The sequence below is a fragment of the Monodelphis domestica genome, chromosome 1 (assembly GCF_027887165.1).
Source record: "Monodelphis domestica isolate mMonDom1 chromosome 1, mMonDom1.pri, whole genome shotgun sequence".
NCBI lineage: Eukaryota > Metazoa > Chordata > Mammalia > Didelphimorphia > Didelphidae > Monodelphis > Monodelphis domestica.
The window spans coordinates 256791694-256808229 of NC_077227.1; the positions used below are offsets into that span (position 1 = coordinate 256791694).

General features: G+C 39.4%; 1 protein-coding gene and 1 long non-coding RNA gene across 4 annotated transcripts in view; one reads left to right on the forward strand and one right to left on the reverse strand.

Moving 5' to 3' along the window:
* The first annotated feature begins 987 nt into the window (after positions 1-987).
* On the forward strand, positions 988-14697 carry NPC2 (NPC intracellular cholesterol transporter 2). 2 transcript variants are annotated; one of them, XM_007472822.3, is made up of 5 exons: positions 988-1153; positions 1896-1985; positions 10555-10662; positions 12713-12885; positions 13947-14697. In XM_007472822.3, exons 1-5 carry the CDS (start codon positions 1003-1005, stop codon positions 14028-14030), a joined length of 606 nt encoding a protein of 201 aa, XP_007472884.2. In that variant the 5' UTR covers positions 988-1002; the 3' UTR covers positions 14031-14697. The 2 variants fall into 2 exon arrangements, with proteins under 2 accessions (XP_007472884.2, XP_056676818.1); XM_056820840.1 differs by lacking the exon at positions 988-1153 and adding an exon at positions 1711-1730.
* LOC103103060 (uncharacterized) overlaps positions 14661-16536 on the reverse strand; it is a 37137-nt gene continuing 35261 nt past the window's right edge. For both annotated transcript variants that reach the window (XR_008917198.1, XR_008917196.1), the window contains one exon: positions 14661-14775. This is a non-coding gene — a long non-coding RNA (uncharacterized LOC103103060). The remainder of the gene's footprint in view (positions 14776-16536) is intronic.

Consider the following 16536-nt stretch of genomic DNA (forward strand, 5'->3'; position numbering starts at 1 on the left):
TTCTCTATCTGTTCCATAGGGATATATACATACATATATATGCTACTTTAAATATTATAGTTTCTAAATATCCCTAGCATACCACCCCAGCAGAATGAAATAACATAAAGTACTTTGTAAACCATTATATATTGCAGAAATGTGAATTACTGAGTATTCTATTGATGAAGGATGAAATTCAAATTAAAAATATCAGCATCTCATATCCCAATTCCAAAAAGATGTTTCTTTCTGAATATGCATAATGGAATAATAATTCTAGCACTAGACGAGGTCTTAAAAGGCTAAAGCAGCCAACCTTCTCATTTTTATAGATGAGAAAATTGGGGTACAGAGGGGTTAAAAAGTTCAAGAGGAGTTAGGAGGCTGAGACAGAGGTTAAATGACTTGACATATCTAGTAAGTGCTAAGACAGATTTCTAATTTGGTTTTTCCTAATTCCAAGTCCATTCCTCTCTTTGCTATGGCACCTAGCTCCCCCCTTTTTTTCTTGCCTGTCATCAGGATTTATAACTGTATCCAGGGAGAACTTGTACTGGAATCCGGAGCATCCGCCTCCCTCCACCTGTAGCCTGAGAAACTCTGCCCCTTCTGTGATCTCCAGGAGCCTCTGGGAGGAAAAAAGGCAAAAAAAAAATCCATGACCTTTACAAAATACGTTCCTTGAGAATAAGGAATTTTCCCCCCCTGCATTCCCATCATTCAGTACAGTGACTGGCACATAGAAGGCACTTAATTAATGTTTGTTGACTTGAATGCTTTCAGTCGACAAGCATTTATTAGATGCTTACTTTGTGCCAGGCACTGTACTAAATGATGGGGACAGAAACAAAAGAGCTCTCAGTCTAATAGGGGAGCCAACATGCAAATAATTAGATGTAAACAAGTTATGGACTGGGTAAGTTGGGAGAATATTTTAGAAGATAGGCACAAAGGTCACAGAGGACTTGGGAAGGTGAGACTTCAGCTGGGATTTCAGGGAAGCCTGGAAGGGGAGATGTGATGCGGGAGGGGCCACCGTGGGATGGAGGTCAGAAAGAGGCGCCCCCTCCTCCCACCCCACCCCAGTCCTACCTTGACGCAGCTTTCTGTGAGGTGAATCTGACCTTCATTGGACTCGGGGCCCGAGGACTGGAAGCGAGCAGAGGAGGAGGTGAGGGAAGAGGTGATGGACGATTGCCAGCGCGTTGAGATGCCCACCGGCGGGGGCACCCAGAGAGGCAGAATCGGTGGGCGTACAGAGACAAGGAGGAGCCTGACAAGGGGGCAGAGTGGAGGATTGAGCGCAGGCGCAACGACGGGGGCTAGGAAGAGACCAGGGATTGGGGGGTGGGGGCGGGGAGGAGACCGCCAGAGAGTCTTTTCGGCCCGCGTCCCTTCCCTCATCCGCCCACTTGGGTCAGGATATGCGAGGCCTCCTCCTCCCAGTCCGGTACCTGCCCCTCAGTCGAGAGTTCACCGTCCTCAGGCCTAGGACCGTTAGAGACCATCCCCAAGACCTTATCGCCGACGCCGCCATTTTTCCTTTCCACAGTCCCCATCCCCCAGATCAAGGGTCAGGCGAATCAGAGACTCCGCCTACCGAAGCCCTATTGGAGCAGGAAGGGAGAGGCAGGAATTCGATTGGCCAGCAAGCCGGAAGCAAGATGGACAAAACAGAGTGGTTTGGGGGAATAGTTTCAAAACCGGAGAAACTTTATTAGTCAAAATGTGGGATTTCGTATAGGACAGTACGGGCCCCGGAGCTTGGGCGGTGGGGGAGGGTGGGAGAATCGAAGCATCGACCCACGTGGGCGCGCTCTACGGCCTGGGCCCCGCCCCAGTGGGTTTATTTGGCGACTGCCCAGCCTTCCCTTCCTAAACTGCTTCCTCTCGTCCCTCCCTTTTTCTTCTAGTGGCGATGGCCTCCTTCTCCATCTCGGTGCTGCTGCTCCTGGCCCTCGGGGTCACTGCCCTGGCCGAGCCCGTTCGCTTTTTGGACTGTGGTGAGCGCTGGGGAGGGCTGGGCCTGAGACAACCCCTCTTCCCCTCCCCCATACACTAAACTTTTAAATCCGTCTCGTTGTGGGTGCTTTGATTTATTGGATTCAAGAAAATCAAGCTCTTCCCCGCCACACCTCAGTTTTGTTATTTACTCCTTTTCAGTCCGGTCTGTCTTTATATGACAGTATTGGATCAGTAAAACTTTTTTTTCCCCAAAACTTTTATGCCTATTATCATGTGATTCTATGATTAATTTTACTTCTCCATTTATGTTTGGTTGGGCACCAGAGCTCTTATTTGGCTTTTTCAATTTTGTTAGCAGTGTGGAAGTAAAAGCTAAAAGCATATTTCTTCAGATCTTATTTGGTGGATGCTGATTATTCATTTCTCTTTTTCATATTTTCCTGCATATTCTGTTGCTTCATTTTTGCCACTATATCTTCCTAGCCTGGCTCAGTACTTGATTGATTGAAAATTCTTTGAGGGAGGGACTGTCTTTTGCCTCTTTTATATCGCCATCTATCCCTTAGCCCTAGGCCTGGTTATATGTAGTAGGTGCTTAATAAACGTTGATCTGGCTTAGTGAATAGAACATTGTATCCAGATTCAAGAATTCCAATTCAGCTTTAGACACTTAGTTGACAGTGTGACAAGTTAACCTGCCTCAATTTGTCTGCTTCAGTTTCCTAATCTGTAAAATAGAGATTAATAATAGTGCCTACAGGGAGTGGATGAGAGCCAGACCTGGAGATATAGGAGGTTCTGGGTTCAAATATGGCTGGAGACACTTTCCAGCTCTGCAACTCTGGGCAAGGTACTTAATTCCAATTGCCTAGCTCTTGCAGATCTTCTGCCTTGGAAATGATACATAGTATCAATTCCAAGAAAGAAGGTAAGGATTAAAATTAAAAAAATATATATATATATATATAGGGCCTACCTCCCTGAGTTGTGAGGATCAAACAAGAGGTTTGCTTTGCAAACCTTAAAGTGCCATAGAAGAGTTATTTTATTGTAGTATTCTGGGTGGAATCTTTGACTTAAAATACAGATCAATTTTATTCACTTCTGTAGTTAAGTTGATTTAGAGCAAACTTTCTAAGGAGAAGATCTGAATGGTCAGAGAAATTGAAAAAGGAAAATGACACTAAAGAATAAAGACTAAGAGACAAGAGGCTTTCTCTTGACTAAATAACTTTTATTTCATTTTCTCATTTTTTAAACTAAAGAGAAAGTAGCTTGTAGTAGACCCCAGATTGGGGTGGAGGGGGTAGGGTGGAAGAGGGTGTGTGAACCATGAATGATCTAACTCTAAAACTACCGCAACTATTTCATTAGTAACATAAAGGAAATTTAAGAAAAAATGTGTCTGAACTCTTCTGGCTTGGTTGAAGGAAAACTTATAAACAGGAGGAAGGCTTTAAAAAAAAATACCTAAGTGTAGGATTGGTTAGAGTTAATATTCAATGGGATGTACTTCTGAATTGGAAAATAGAATTCTTTCCCTTACTTTCCCTTACTCAATTTATTTGTATTCTTTCACTTAGGGCTTTCCTGCCCTTCCTTTCCTAATTCTCCATTTTTTGTGTGTGTGCTTTATTTACCTTTACCAATCTTTGCCTCCTACATCAAAAGGATTTTTGAGGACTCTTCTACCCTTCCGAGTTTTTTTTTTCCTTTAAAGGGAGAAGTTAAGCAAACTTCCTTGGTTTTGCAATCTTTGCAAGTTCCACACAATTTTTTCTTCCCAGTACTAAAAAAACAAATCAAAGGTCACAGTAAGAGGATTTTTAATACATTGAATAAAACTATTGCTTTTATAAGAATTAAAAATTTATGAAATGTAATACTTAAAATTTCCTTGGTGCTTCCACTACTTCCACCAATATTGTGCAAAGAACAACCTCTCTGTGCTTTAGTTTTAAGACTTGCTGTGTCCTCTCACCAGGTGGGCAACCCTTCTAGTGACAAACCTCTACATATGTAGTCCTAGTAAAATAGTTCTTTTTGGAGTATATATTTAAGACCTTCCCAGCTTGGTACAACCTGCCAGCATTTACACTTCACTAGATAAACCTTAAAACCCCATCTTAACCATATCCTGTCCCTTCCCTCCTTCCCTCCTCCATATCCCATGACCTGACTGCCTCAGGACAATTTCAGATAACAGATTAAGGAAAAGAATGTTGAACAAAAAAAAGATCTTTTGTAAAAACACTATTTGAATTAACATTCCAGAATTTTTGGTAACCAAATTCCCTTCTGAACCACTCTCCTTACTCCTAAAGATAAGAAATTCCACATACACCCCTTCCTGTGGATAATTTTAATCCTTCCTCCATGGAGATAGAAGGTCCTAACACTAACCACTTCAGTTGAAAGATTAAAAGAGATAAGTTACTTAAGTTACTATCCTTCATTTATTTCCTAAAGAACTATCACCCATCTTTCCAGGAGGTTTTTTCCCAGAAGTTTGGAAAGGGTTTTGTGCGAAATGTTATTTAGTATTTCCTAGAGAAAATAAAAGGAGTTTTTCCTTAATATGCTTCCACAGTATGCATCTCATGTTCTAAACTGTTAGTTACTCTGTAAGAATTGAAACTGATCTGAAGCTTTATTTCCTTTCAGGTGGTAAAGTGCCATGAACATTATATTTTTTAATAGGATCACTAGTTCATTCAACAAGTATAGTAGATACTTTATAAATATTTGTTATTAAATGAATAAACCTTTCCAAAAGTTCAAATCTTTAATATCCTGTTTGATCTCTTTACACTATGGAGAAAGGGAACCAAGGTAGTAATAACAATATTAGGCGGTTTAATAGTAGGACTGGTTCTTGAAATGAAAGTCTTTCCTCTCACCATCCCCAACCTTATGCTGAAAAGGTATTAAAAACACTCCTATTAGACACACATACCCACTGTGCTAAGCTACTCTGTAAACAGGCTTTCTTTTCTAAACTTCATTTTTTTGGTTACATCCTTCATATCCCTAGCCTACTTTTGTGTCATAATTCTTATCTGTTTAATGTATCATTGGCTGGTTCTGTTTTAGAGATAGGCAATTATTTTCTGGGTACAGGGAGTAGTTTCCCTTAGGAAACTCATCTGGCTGTTAATTTTATCTGTTTTTATTAGGAATTGGATGATTCCTGGGATATTTTCTTTTTTCTTTTTTTTAAATTTGATAATATTTTATTCCCTCCCATTACATGTAAAAACAATTTTTAGCATTGTTTTTTCTTAATGTTGAGTCCCAAATTCTGTCCTTCCCTTCCATCCCTCTCTCAGAAAATAAGCAATCTGATATAGATTTTACATGTGCATTCATGCAGAAAAAATTTTCCATATTAGTCCTTTTGAGGAAGAAAGTAAAATATAGTATGTTTTGATTTGAATTCAGACTATCAATTCTTTCTCTGAGAATAGATAGAATTTTTCATCATAAATCCTTTGGGAGTCTTGGGTCATTGTATTGCTGAGAATAGTTGAGACATTCACAGTTCATCATACAATATTTTTGTTACTGTGTATGAGCTTCTCCTGGTTCTGCTCACTTCGCTCTTCATCAGTTCATGTAAGTCTTTCCAGGTTTTCCAGAAAGCATCCTACTCACCATTTCTTATAGTACTGTAGTATTCCATCACAATCATATACCACAACTTGTTCAGCCATTCCCTAATTGATAGACATCCTCTCACTTTCCAATTCTTTGCCACCACAAAAAGAACTGCTATAAATATTTTTGTACATATAGGTCCTTTTTGTTTGTTTTTTAACTCTTTGAGATACAAACATAGTGGTATAGCTGAGTCAGAGGGTATGCATAGTTTTATAGCCCTTTGGACTTAGTTCCAAATTGCTCTCCAGAATGGTTGAATCACTTCATCCACACACACACCCGCCCCCAGTGCATTAGTGTCTCAATTTCCCCAAATTCCCTCCAACTTTTGTTATTTTCTTTTTCTGTCATAATAGCTAATCTGATAGATGTGAAGTGGTACTTCCTTAATTCAGAGCCTCTATAGGGGCTACTTGTGTATAAGTTAGTGATTTTATAAAGAATGCCATTCCCTGCTGTTCCCTAATAATTAAATCAACAAGGGTCAAAAACTATTTTCTGATTAATGTAATGCCAACAAGACAATAACTTTTGGTTATTTCCTTGTGATTCCTGTTCTCCATGACATTTAAAACTTCTGAGTTCAGATCTGGCCTCATTTTCTAGCTCCATGACCCTAGGCAAGTCACTTAACCCAGTTGGCCTTAGTTTCTTCATCTGTAAAATGATCTGGAGAAGGAAATGGCAAACCACTCCAAGGTCTTTGCCAAGAAAAACCCAAGTGAGATCACAAAGAGTCAAATGCAACTTAAACGGCTGAACAAGAAAACCTACCTTAGATTGTATAGATTTATGCCAAGTAAAAATAGCGTTGGAGACAAAGAGATGTAAAGTAATCCCCATAGACTGGTACTGTTACTATATTTGATGTCAAATGTAGTTCACTTCCTTATGAGAAAAAGGGAATTAACTTTTAACTTGTCAGCCAAACAAAAATTAAAGCTAAAACAACAGAAGCAAAACTCAGGCCAAGCTTGGTAGGGTTAACATTTGTCCTATCAGTCCTTGAAAATCATTATGTTATCAACTATACTTAGAAGTATTAATGTCCTGCTGAGTGGTTTGATTTTGGAGACACCAGCATCATTTTTTTCCCAGTCAGGCTATATAGTAGGAGCTCATAAATAAGTCTCTTCTATGTATTTTTCCCCAACTGACTGAAATAAACTCACTTAAGAAGTATGAGCCTGGTGACAAAGATCCAAGGTTGCCCTTTGGATGGTCCTCATTGGCTCTGATCTCTGAAGTCAGTCTTACTTTGAAAAGCCAGGGTAATGGTTACAGCCAATCTTAGCTATTTTCTTTTATTCTCTTAGTATTGCTGCTTGATACCATAGGAAGTGTTCAGGCTTAATTAATAGCCCATATTGGGCATAGATTTTGGCCCTTCCCACCCAGGGGAAGAGATGATGTCCTAAGTGCAAATAACTTTCTCTTCTCATATGAGTATCATAAAGAAAATGAAGCTGAACATTTCTAACTCTAAATTCATTCATATTCTAGCACAGCTTTTCTTGATCTTCCTTTCCAGGAATATCATAATATAGGTCAATGTTGGCAAACTGTGGCATGTGTGGGTTTCAAAGATGGTATGCAGAGCACTCTGTGGGAACTTGGCCACCCTCCTCCCATCCCCACCCCCATCCATTATTAGAAAGGCAGAGGGTGGAGCTGCTCCCTTTCCCCTTTCTACTACACCTGATGACATTTTTTCATATTCTCCACTCCTCTGCCCAGCAGCTCAGTGGGAACTCACAGGGGGGTAAGGTGGATGGTTCACAGGGGACAGAGCTGGAGGGGAGCAGAGCCAGCTCAAGCTCTCCACCCAGCAGCACTGGGAGAGAGGGGGGAGTGCCGAGCATGGCATGGGGTCTGGGGGGGAGTAGCACTCTGTCTCTAAAAGGTTTGCCATCACTGGTATAGGTCCTTTTGGTTCTCTAGGCAGCTATGGACAGAGCATTAGACTTTGACATCAAGAAGGTCCTAAATTTGGAGCCTTAAACCTTTCACTTAACTGACTTGTCTGTAAAATGGGAATAATAATTACACTGACTTCACAGGGTGACACATAAGATATTTGTAAAGTGCTTTGCAAACCTTAAAGTGCTCTGTAAGTGCTAGCTACTATTATGATTAGTATTATTTCCAAGAATTTACTCTTGTCCTGACTTTCAAAACCATAAAATGATTTTGTTTCCTATCCTTTTTTTAGTCAGTATTGTTCAGTACAATGTGATCAATTTTATTTCTTAGCTAGGTTAAAAAGATTCTTATAGAAGACTTTTTAGACTGTAAGCAAGTACTAGGCTGAGTCATGAGAGCAGCACTTGCTTAACCACAAAAATGTCCTAGCTGCAGATCCTCCACTCATGTGGCTTGATGAGTAAATGCCAACATGGGAAAGAGGGATTTCTGGAACTCTGTTCTCTGACATATTTTTTCAGTTACCCAAACTGGGAAGATAAGCATTCTATTGCCCATCTTATAACCTTTTAATCAGTGATGGGCATACATCTTGCCCATCCTTTTAGCAGAGATGATGGCTGTCTTGGTCCATGACAACTCATGGAAAGCCTCCTGGTTATTTCAGGAGCCCCTCAGCCCTTTGTCATTTTCCTGTATTGCCCAACATTGGGTGGTATTGAACTCCCCATCAGGCCCTTTGCTCTGTAATCATTAACTGCTAGGTTGGGGGTTGTTTTGCCAGCCTGTGACTAATAATGAGAATTTTCATTTTGTGATGTACCATCTGTGCAATTTGGGACTTGAGGGCTATAAAACTTATACTGGGGAGCAAGGGGGCATCTCAGATCATTAGGAAGGTCTAGGGTCCTATTTGTTGAAATGGGACCAGGTCTCTTTTATAAATAGCTGTTGGCTCAGAGCTCTGCCTCAGAAATTTTATTTTCATATTAATAATTTCTGGCATAACAAAGTAAGGCAAGTGATTTGCAAACCATGAAGTGCTATATAAGTCTTAGCTATTGTTATGATTCCTTTTATTATTTCCAGGAATCTCCTTATGTCCTGATTTCCAAAGCCATAAAATCTATCAGTTCTAAAATAACTAATTCCTGAAAGTTGTTAGCCCTGGAGGAAAAAGAAGCCCTGTGGTGCCCTGCTTCTACTATCTTCTCAGGAATCTGTTTAAATTGGCAATAAATGTTATGTAGAATTCTTTAACCATGTTTAAAATTTTTTTTCTGGGAATTTGGTTTCCTTTTTCTGCCCCTGGCTCAATTCTTTGAAGACTGTTTTGCCTTGTAGCTAATCTTGGATAACCTGAAAATTTTCACCAAGTGATAATTTGTCCATTTACAATGTTCAGTTTGGAACGATAGCCAAAGGACTATAAAACTGCGTACTTTTTGATCCAGAAATACCACTTTTAGGGGCAGCTGGGTAGCTCAGTGTATTGAGAACCAGGCCTGGAGACGGGAGGTCTAGGTTCAAATCTGGCCTCAGACACTTTCCAGCTGTGTGACCCTGGGCAAGTCACTTGACCCCATTGCCTAGTCCTTACCACTCTTCTGCCTTGGAGCCAATACACAGTATTGACTCCAAGATGGAAGGTAAGGGTTTAAAAAAAAAAAGAAATACCACTTTTAGGACTATACCTCACTGATTTAAAAAGGGGGTGGAACACATGCATGAAAATATAGCAGTTTTTGAGGTGGCAAGGAATAAATTGTGGTATAGGGTTGTGATGGAATACTATTGTGCTTTAAGAAATGAGTGTTGATTTCAGAAAAACTGGAAAGACTAAGTGAAGTAAACAGAACCAGAAGAACAATGTGCATAGTAACAGCGATATTGTAATATAATGATTAATTTTGATATATAATATTTTTTTGATAATTATTTTGATAATATAATATAATGATTAATTAATAAAGCTAGCTACCACCAGAGAGAGAGCTGATGGACTCCTGAGTGCAGATTGAGGCATATTTTCTTTCACTTTTTTTCTTTTCTTTTTCTTTTTCTTTTTCCCTCACAAAATAGCTAATGTCAAAATATGTTTTGCATGACTTCATATGTATGTCACCCTTTTTTTTCAGTCATGTTCAACTCTTTGTGACTCATTTTTGGGGATTTCTTGACAAAGATACTAGAGTGGTTTGCCATTTCCTTCTCCAGTTCATTTTATAGATGAGGAAACTGAGACTGACAGGGTCCTATGACTTAACCCAGTGTCACACAGCTAGTCTAAGTATTTAATATTGGATTAGAAGTGACTCCAGGCCTGATACTTTGCTACCTAGTTGCCTTTTCATATGTATAATGGGTATCTTATTTATTGTCTTCTCAATGGATAGTTGAGGGAGAGAATTCAAACCTAGAAATAAAACTTTACAGCTTAAAATTTTTTTGATGTTCATTTTCTTGCCAACTAATAAAAACTCAGTACTTCATCCCCATTAAGCATTTAATAAGCACCACATGTAGGGCACTACAATACAACAAAAGATAAAAAAGAGGCTATATCTCTTTATATTGTCTAATCTTTTCCGGTGGTCTTAGACCAAACTCAGGACATTTCAGGACATTTGAAGAGCAACTAGGTAACTCAGTGGATAGAGAGCCAGTCGTAGACATAAGAGGTCCTGGGTTCAAACTGACCTCAGACATTTTCTAGCTGTGCAACCTTGGGCAAGTCACTTAACCCCTATTGCCTAGCTCTTAGTGTCCTTCTGCCTTGGAACTGATACTTGGTTTCCACTAAGACAAAAGTTAAAGGTTTAAAAAGAAAAAAAAAGAGAAAGGACATTTGAGATCAAAACAAATAGAAAGGTCCAAATGTGTGGAGAGTGATAGTTCATACAAACTAGTCTGCTCATTAAGCTAAGGCTAGAGGTGGGAAGAGGAGGCTTCTGCAGCAAGAATATTCTACTTTATTATGTGGCTTGTTTTTGTGTTTTCATTCCTGGTCTGCTTTCTCTCCAGGCTCTCAGGTTGGAAAAATTGAGGAAGTGGATGTGATCCCCTGCTCCACTCAGCCCTGCAAGTTGCACAAAGGGGAATCCTACAGTGTCAATGTTACCTTTGTCAGTGGTAAGCCAATAGAGTTCTTGGTTTAACTTAGATGAAACTTGATATCCTTTATCTTCATCCTTACCAGGATAGAAAGCTTTTACACTTAGTTAATTCTCCAAACAACCTTGTGATTTAGGTAATACAAGAATTATCATCTTCCATTTTGAAGATGAAGAAACTGAAACTCAAAAAAGATTGAAACTTCAGGGACTCAAGGTCTCTTTGAATAGCACTTGAATCGGCTTCCAAGTGGGCAACTCCCTCATCCCTTGTTTCCCTTCACTTATTCATTTCCTTGCAAGTATCTTAAGTGAAGAGTCTTGTATCATATCTTGTTTTTAATTTAACATTATTTTAACTTTCCATCTCTTATCATACAAATTCAAATTACAAAAGTAAGAGCAATAACACTCTCCAAAAGTTTAGTATCATTATCTTTTACTGATAAGGGAAAAATGAGCCATACATATTCAGATTTAAACAGATAACTGAGTCTGATAGATTTTGCTTCTGATCAGTGCCTATATAATTATATAGTTGTAGTCAGTTTTGGTTCTGCTTTCCTGATATTGTATTATTTCATATGACTTCCCATAGCTATTTGAATTCTTCATATTTGTCATTTCCACAAATGGAAAGGTTCTGTGGTCCTCAAGGCTTTTTGGCAGATTATAATGCATTTACTGAAAATCCTGTTACTTTCTATGACTATGGAGATGAGGATTTTCCTTTGTGGCAGTTTCAAAGCATAGATGCAGGACCTGGGCTAGAAGCTCTGCTTTTCAGTAGGCTCTGGAGTTCAGGGGCCTGGACTGTCCCCCAAAGGTCTAAAGCAGTGGTTCTCAACCTTTCTAATGCCGTAACCCTGCAATACAGTTCCTCATGTTGTGGTGACCCCAAACCAAAAAATTATTTTGGTGGCTACTTCAAAACTGTAATTTTGCTATAGTTATGATTAGGAATGTAAATACCTGATATGCATTATGTATTATCTCAACCCACAGGTTGAGAACCACTGGAAGGGATGTGGTAGTCTAAAGTAGGTAGTAGTGGTTTGACTTGTCTCTCAGGTGTGCTTTGTTGCTTTAAGTAGGTAAATCAATCCCCCTCTGGGCCTCCTAATCTATAAAAGGAGGAGGTTGAACCAAATGATCTTTGATTCATTCCATTTCTAAATTTGTGATTGCTGTATGAACCATATGGATTCCAGTTTCATAGAGTGGAGATCTTCCAGAAATCTGGTTTTTCCAAACCTAAGCTCTTTAAGGGCAAGGACTATTTATTTTGTAAGTTTAGGATAAGGAACCCTAAGACTCACTCTTCATTTCACAGATGAGAAAACTGACATCCAAGAAAGTGAGTGAAGTGCTAAAGGTCATATAGGTAGGAGGTATAAGAGGGGAATTTGAATTAAATCCTCTGACTGGTATTCCCCAGCACCTAACCCTAACCCTATCAGAGTGCCTTTCCTAAAGGTGCTTAATAAATGTTGAATTGAATTATTGTTCTTGGAGCAGTGGTCACTGCCTGCCTTAGAGCAGAGTTTTCACTTTTGCAGTCCCAACAAGACTTAATTCAAAGGGGCCAGAAGACATGAATTGGTAAAAACTGCAGAAGTCAACAAGGATAAATTTACAGAACCTTTTCAAAGAATTCTTGGGACTCCTTTAAAAATTATATGGACCTCTGAGCTTGGGATATACCCAGAATTATAGATCAGGTATTTAGATTAAAGGTTAATTAATGGTGCCTCTCATCTTTTCTGGGAAAATGCATCCATGTAATGGAAAAACAAACTACAATCAAAGCATAAAGTGATTAAGTAGATAATGCAGCTAGCTTTCCACTGCTGTCTGCAGCAGGCATAAATGAAACACCTCCATGTTTTAGAGATATTGTAATTTTAACAAAGAACATGGAAATTCACTCCTTAAAAAGGCTGATGGAAATGATAATTAATCCTCAGCAAAACTTACCATTACCTTCATCCCTAAAGGGTATTGGTGTCAATACTGGGATCTGAGTTGGTGTGGCCCTCACTTTCAGTCCAGTTTTACTTTCTTTACAGGTGTCCCATCTCAAAACAGCACGGCTTTAGTGCATGGCATCTTGATGGGGATTGAAGTACCATTCCCTATCCCTCAGCCTGATGGATGTAAGTGTGGCATTAACTGTCCCATTGAAAAAGGCAAGACCTATAGTTACTTGAACAAACTGCCAGTGAAGAGTGAATACCCCAAGGTAAGTGGCATTCCTGTTTTAGGTCTTTGGGGATCAATTCTCTAGGGCAGTGGACAGGTTTCTTAGGTGAATATATAGTGATATTGTAGCAAGAACCTGAGGAAGGAAGAGATTTTCTGATAGTCACTGATGATGGTGATGGTATAAGCAAGTTTACTCATTTACACAACATCCTGGTGAGTTAGCTGAGCTTAATGATACTTCCATCTTTTTGGCTTTCTAAGAACTCACAACCCCTCTACAATTTGATAGTTGGTTTCCAAGAATTGCTGTGGTCAAAAAGTTTGTCTCCCAAGTAAAACCCAGTGGAATTGCGTATTGGCTGGGGAGTAGGGGGGACATGAATTATGTAACCATGGAAAAATATTCTAAATTAATTAAATAAAAATTTTCAATTTAGAAAAATTTGTCTCCCTGCCCCAACCTAGTAATGAACCTCTGAACTAATCAAGGTTGGTCTTCAGATGCCAACCACATGGCCTTTGGGGTACAAATGACATTTCTTAAGGCAAGGTTATATTTTTAATTACTATGTAAAACAGCAAACTTTTTTATGTATTATGGCCACAGACTGCACTCCAAACCTGTATATATGCCATTGGACATATATCAAACCAAGTAAAAATGCAAGGACCTACAATCCATATCCATTTTCCCTTTTGGAAAAGTGCTTCAAATAAAGTACATACTTTTCTGACAGTGGGTCTTGTATCTTTGCACATAGATGCTTGCTTCAAGAATGAAGGTTGGGGGAAGCTAGGTAGCACAGTGGATAGAATGCCAGACCTGGAATCAGAAGGTTTATAGTCTCAGACACTTCCTACCTGTATCCCTGGGCAAGTCACTTTAACTCCAATTGACAGAAAGTAATGTTTTTGTTTTTGTTTTTTTCATTTTTAAGAAAAAGAATGAAGGGTAGGGGCAGATAGGCTGTTATGTTCCTGTGGGTTCAACTTCACATTGATTTGGGGCAGCTAGAAGGCTTAGTGTACAGAGAGAACTGGGAAGGGGTTGAGTTCTGTTTCCCATTTCATTCTCCCCTTTCCTGTTCTTTTTTCTAGATGAAGTTGGTGGTGAAGTGGACACTTTTGGATGACAAGAAAAATACTCTGTTCTGCTGGGAGATCCCAATAGAAATCGTGTAAGCTGATAAGCTATAGCCCACCAATGTTTGTCTCAGGATAGAAGGGGGTAAGGGTGGGGAGTTGGGTCGTTGGGAAAGGATGAAACCTGAAACAAGCTCAGTGCCATAAGAAGAAAGGGATTTCCAGTGTGCTGCCTTATGCATCCAGACCCCTCTCACTACAACATCAAAAACTGCCACAACATCAGGAGCCTGGAGAGTGCAGGTGTGGGCTGTTCATCAGCATGGGGAGGCTAACCTCAGGGAAAGCTGAAATGTCCAAGATGTTGCCAAGAATTCAATTCCAAACTGTGGTTGATGTAGGTGGGATATTAAATCTCTAAGCTTTTCAACCTAAGTGCCTCATTGTGAGTCTAACATTCCTGTGGAACCATTCTGACCCTGCTTCCTACATCTGTCAGTGCTTGTGTCATCTGCCTTCTTCCACCAAAGAGCTCAGTTGCCAGGAGCTCTGGATAGATGAATGGCTATTTGTCTTAGTATTAAATGTTTCTGCTTTATTTCTGCCATAGGTGGTTTTTACTGAACAAATGGATGAATTTTTGCACTAGTTTATGGTAAATACACCAAAGTACATATCGGCTGAATATGCCTTTTTTTAAAAACCTCATTAACTTGCAAACTTATGTACCTGGAAATTCCTTTGAATAAAGTCGTTATGAATCTTGCCTGTTCTGTTTGGGATTTCAACACCTGCTACTTTTCAGATAAAATGCCATCTTTGCCATCTTCAGGCTCTGCTTGCCCTGGGATCATTGAGGAAAGAACATTACATTTAGAATTAGACTGAATTATCTTTAATCACTTATGTTAGCGTGGGCAAATCTTTGAAACTTGTGCCTCAGTTTTCCTAGCAAAACTAGGATAAAAATCTACTTATTTCACAACATTGTGGTTAGGATCATTTTTTAAAACTATATTTTAATTTAAAAAAATTTTTTTATCTGAATTATCCAAAAATCTACTTTCCATCTTAGACTCAATACTGTATATTGGTTATTTCTAAGGCAGAAAAATGGTAAGGGATAGGCAATGGAGGTTAAATGACTTGCCCATGGTCACCCAGCTAGGAAATGTTTAAAACCAGATTTCAACCCAGGACCTCCCATCTCTGGGCTCTCAATCCATTTAGCCACCTCCTTTCCCCCCCCCCCCCCAATAATATTTCTGAAAAATTATGTGGTGATAGAATTTTAAGAGTTGGGAAGGACCTTGGATTTTATTTATTCACTCCCTACAGACTTCTAGCCTATTTTCCCCCCCTTAAATTGAGCTAAAATCTAAATAAAATCTTCTAACTTCCACCCATAACCCATGTCCTAGCTCCTGGGGTCAAACAGAAGAGACACTGGGGCAAAAAGCAACTATTCTTTTGGAAGCAACAACATCTACAATTAAAAACATACAAAACAAATATTGGGTGGTTTTCCAAGGGGAATCAGAAAAGGTGTTTCAGCTTAGCTTTATACTAAGCAAGGGATTTGGGCAAGGAGGGAACACATTCGAGGCTCAGAAGATAATTTGTGCGGAGGCTAAGTCCCTAGCTCCCATGACAATTCAAAGCTTGCCACCCCCTAACTCATCTTGACTTCAGATTGAACATCCCTAGTTCTTTTAATCTCTTTTTAATTTAAAAAAAAAAAAAGCCCTTACCTTTCATCTTAGAATCAATATTGGTATTGGTTCCAAGGCAGAATGATGGGAAGGGATAGGCAATGGGGGTTAAGTGACTTGCCCAGGGTCACACACCTGGAAAGTGTATGAGACCATATTTGAACCCAGTTCCCTATACCTGGCTCTGAACCTACTGAGCCACCTAGCTGCCTCGTGTTTAATTAATCTTTGCGTGATCTGAGTCCTCTCAACCTTAGTTTCTCCCCTGGATGGTATTAAATGTTGGCAGGAAGAAAGACCTGATTTTGAATTGGGGTGTTTGGGGAGGGTGCTACTGTAGGCAAGACACAACTCTGACCTAAACCCTTCATTTCTACTAATTAGTAGACTATATTTCTTCTACCTACACTCTTTGAGAAGGCCATCTATTTTAGATTCTTCCATTTCCTCTTACTCTCTTCTACATTGCCTGGAACCCAGCTTCTGACTTCATTCCATAGAAACTGCTCACTCCAAAGTTAATCAACAATCTTGTCAAATCCAGTGTCCTTTTTGCAGTCATTCTTGACTTCTACAGCCTTTGTCATTGTTGTTCATCTTCTTCTCTGATATTTTCTTTAGATTTTTGGGACACCATTCTCTCTTGGTCCTCTTCCTATCTGAATATTCAGTCTGCTGAATCCTCATCCGAATCACATCCACTAACTAGGTGCCCCACAGTTCTGTACTGTGCTCTTTTTTTTCTGTACGAATTCACCTGCTCTCATCAGCAAACATGGATTTAATTACCATCTCTGTTGATAATTCTCATATCTACCTATCATTCTTATATCTACCTTCACTGCTCTGCTGACCTGCCAAGAGGTCTTTGGTATTATCAAATTGATTGGTTG

Excerpts from the sequence above, each read along its gene's own strand:
- NPC2 (XM_007472822.3), top strand. The coding sequence starts at position 1,003 with ATGCGGGAGGGGCCACCGTGGGATGGAGGTCAGAAAGAGGCGCCCCCT. Across the intron at positions 10,663-12,712 it reads CAATGTTACCTTTGTCAGTG|GTGTCCCATCTCAAAACAGC; the intron begins GTAAGCCAATAG and ends CTTTCTTTACAG. Across the intron at positions 12,886-13,946 it reads TGAAGAGTGAATACCCCAAG|ATGAAGTTGGTGGTGAAGTG; the intron begins GTAAGTGGCATT and ends TCTTTTTTCTAG.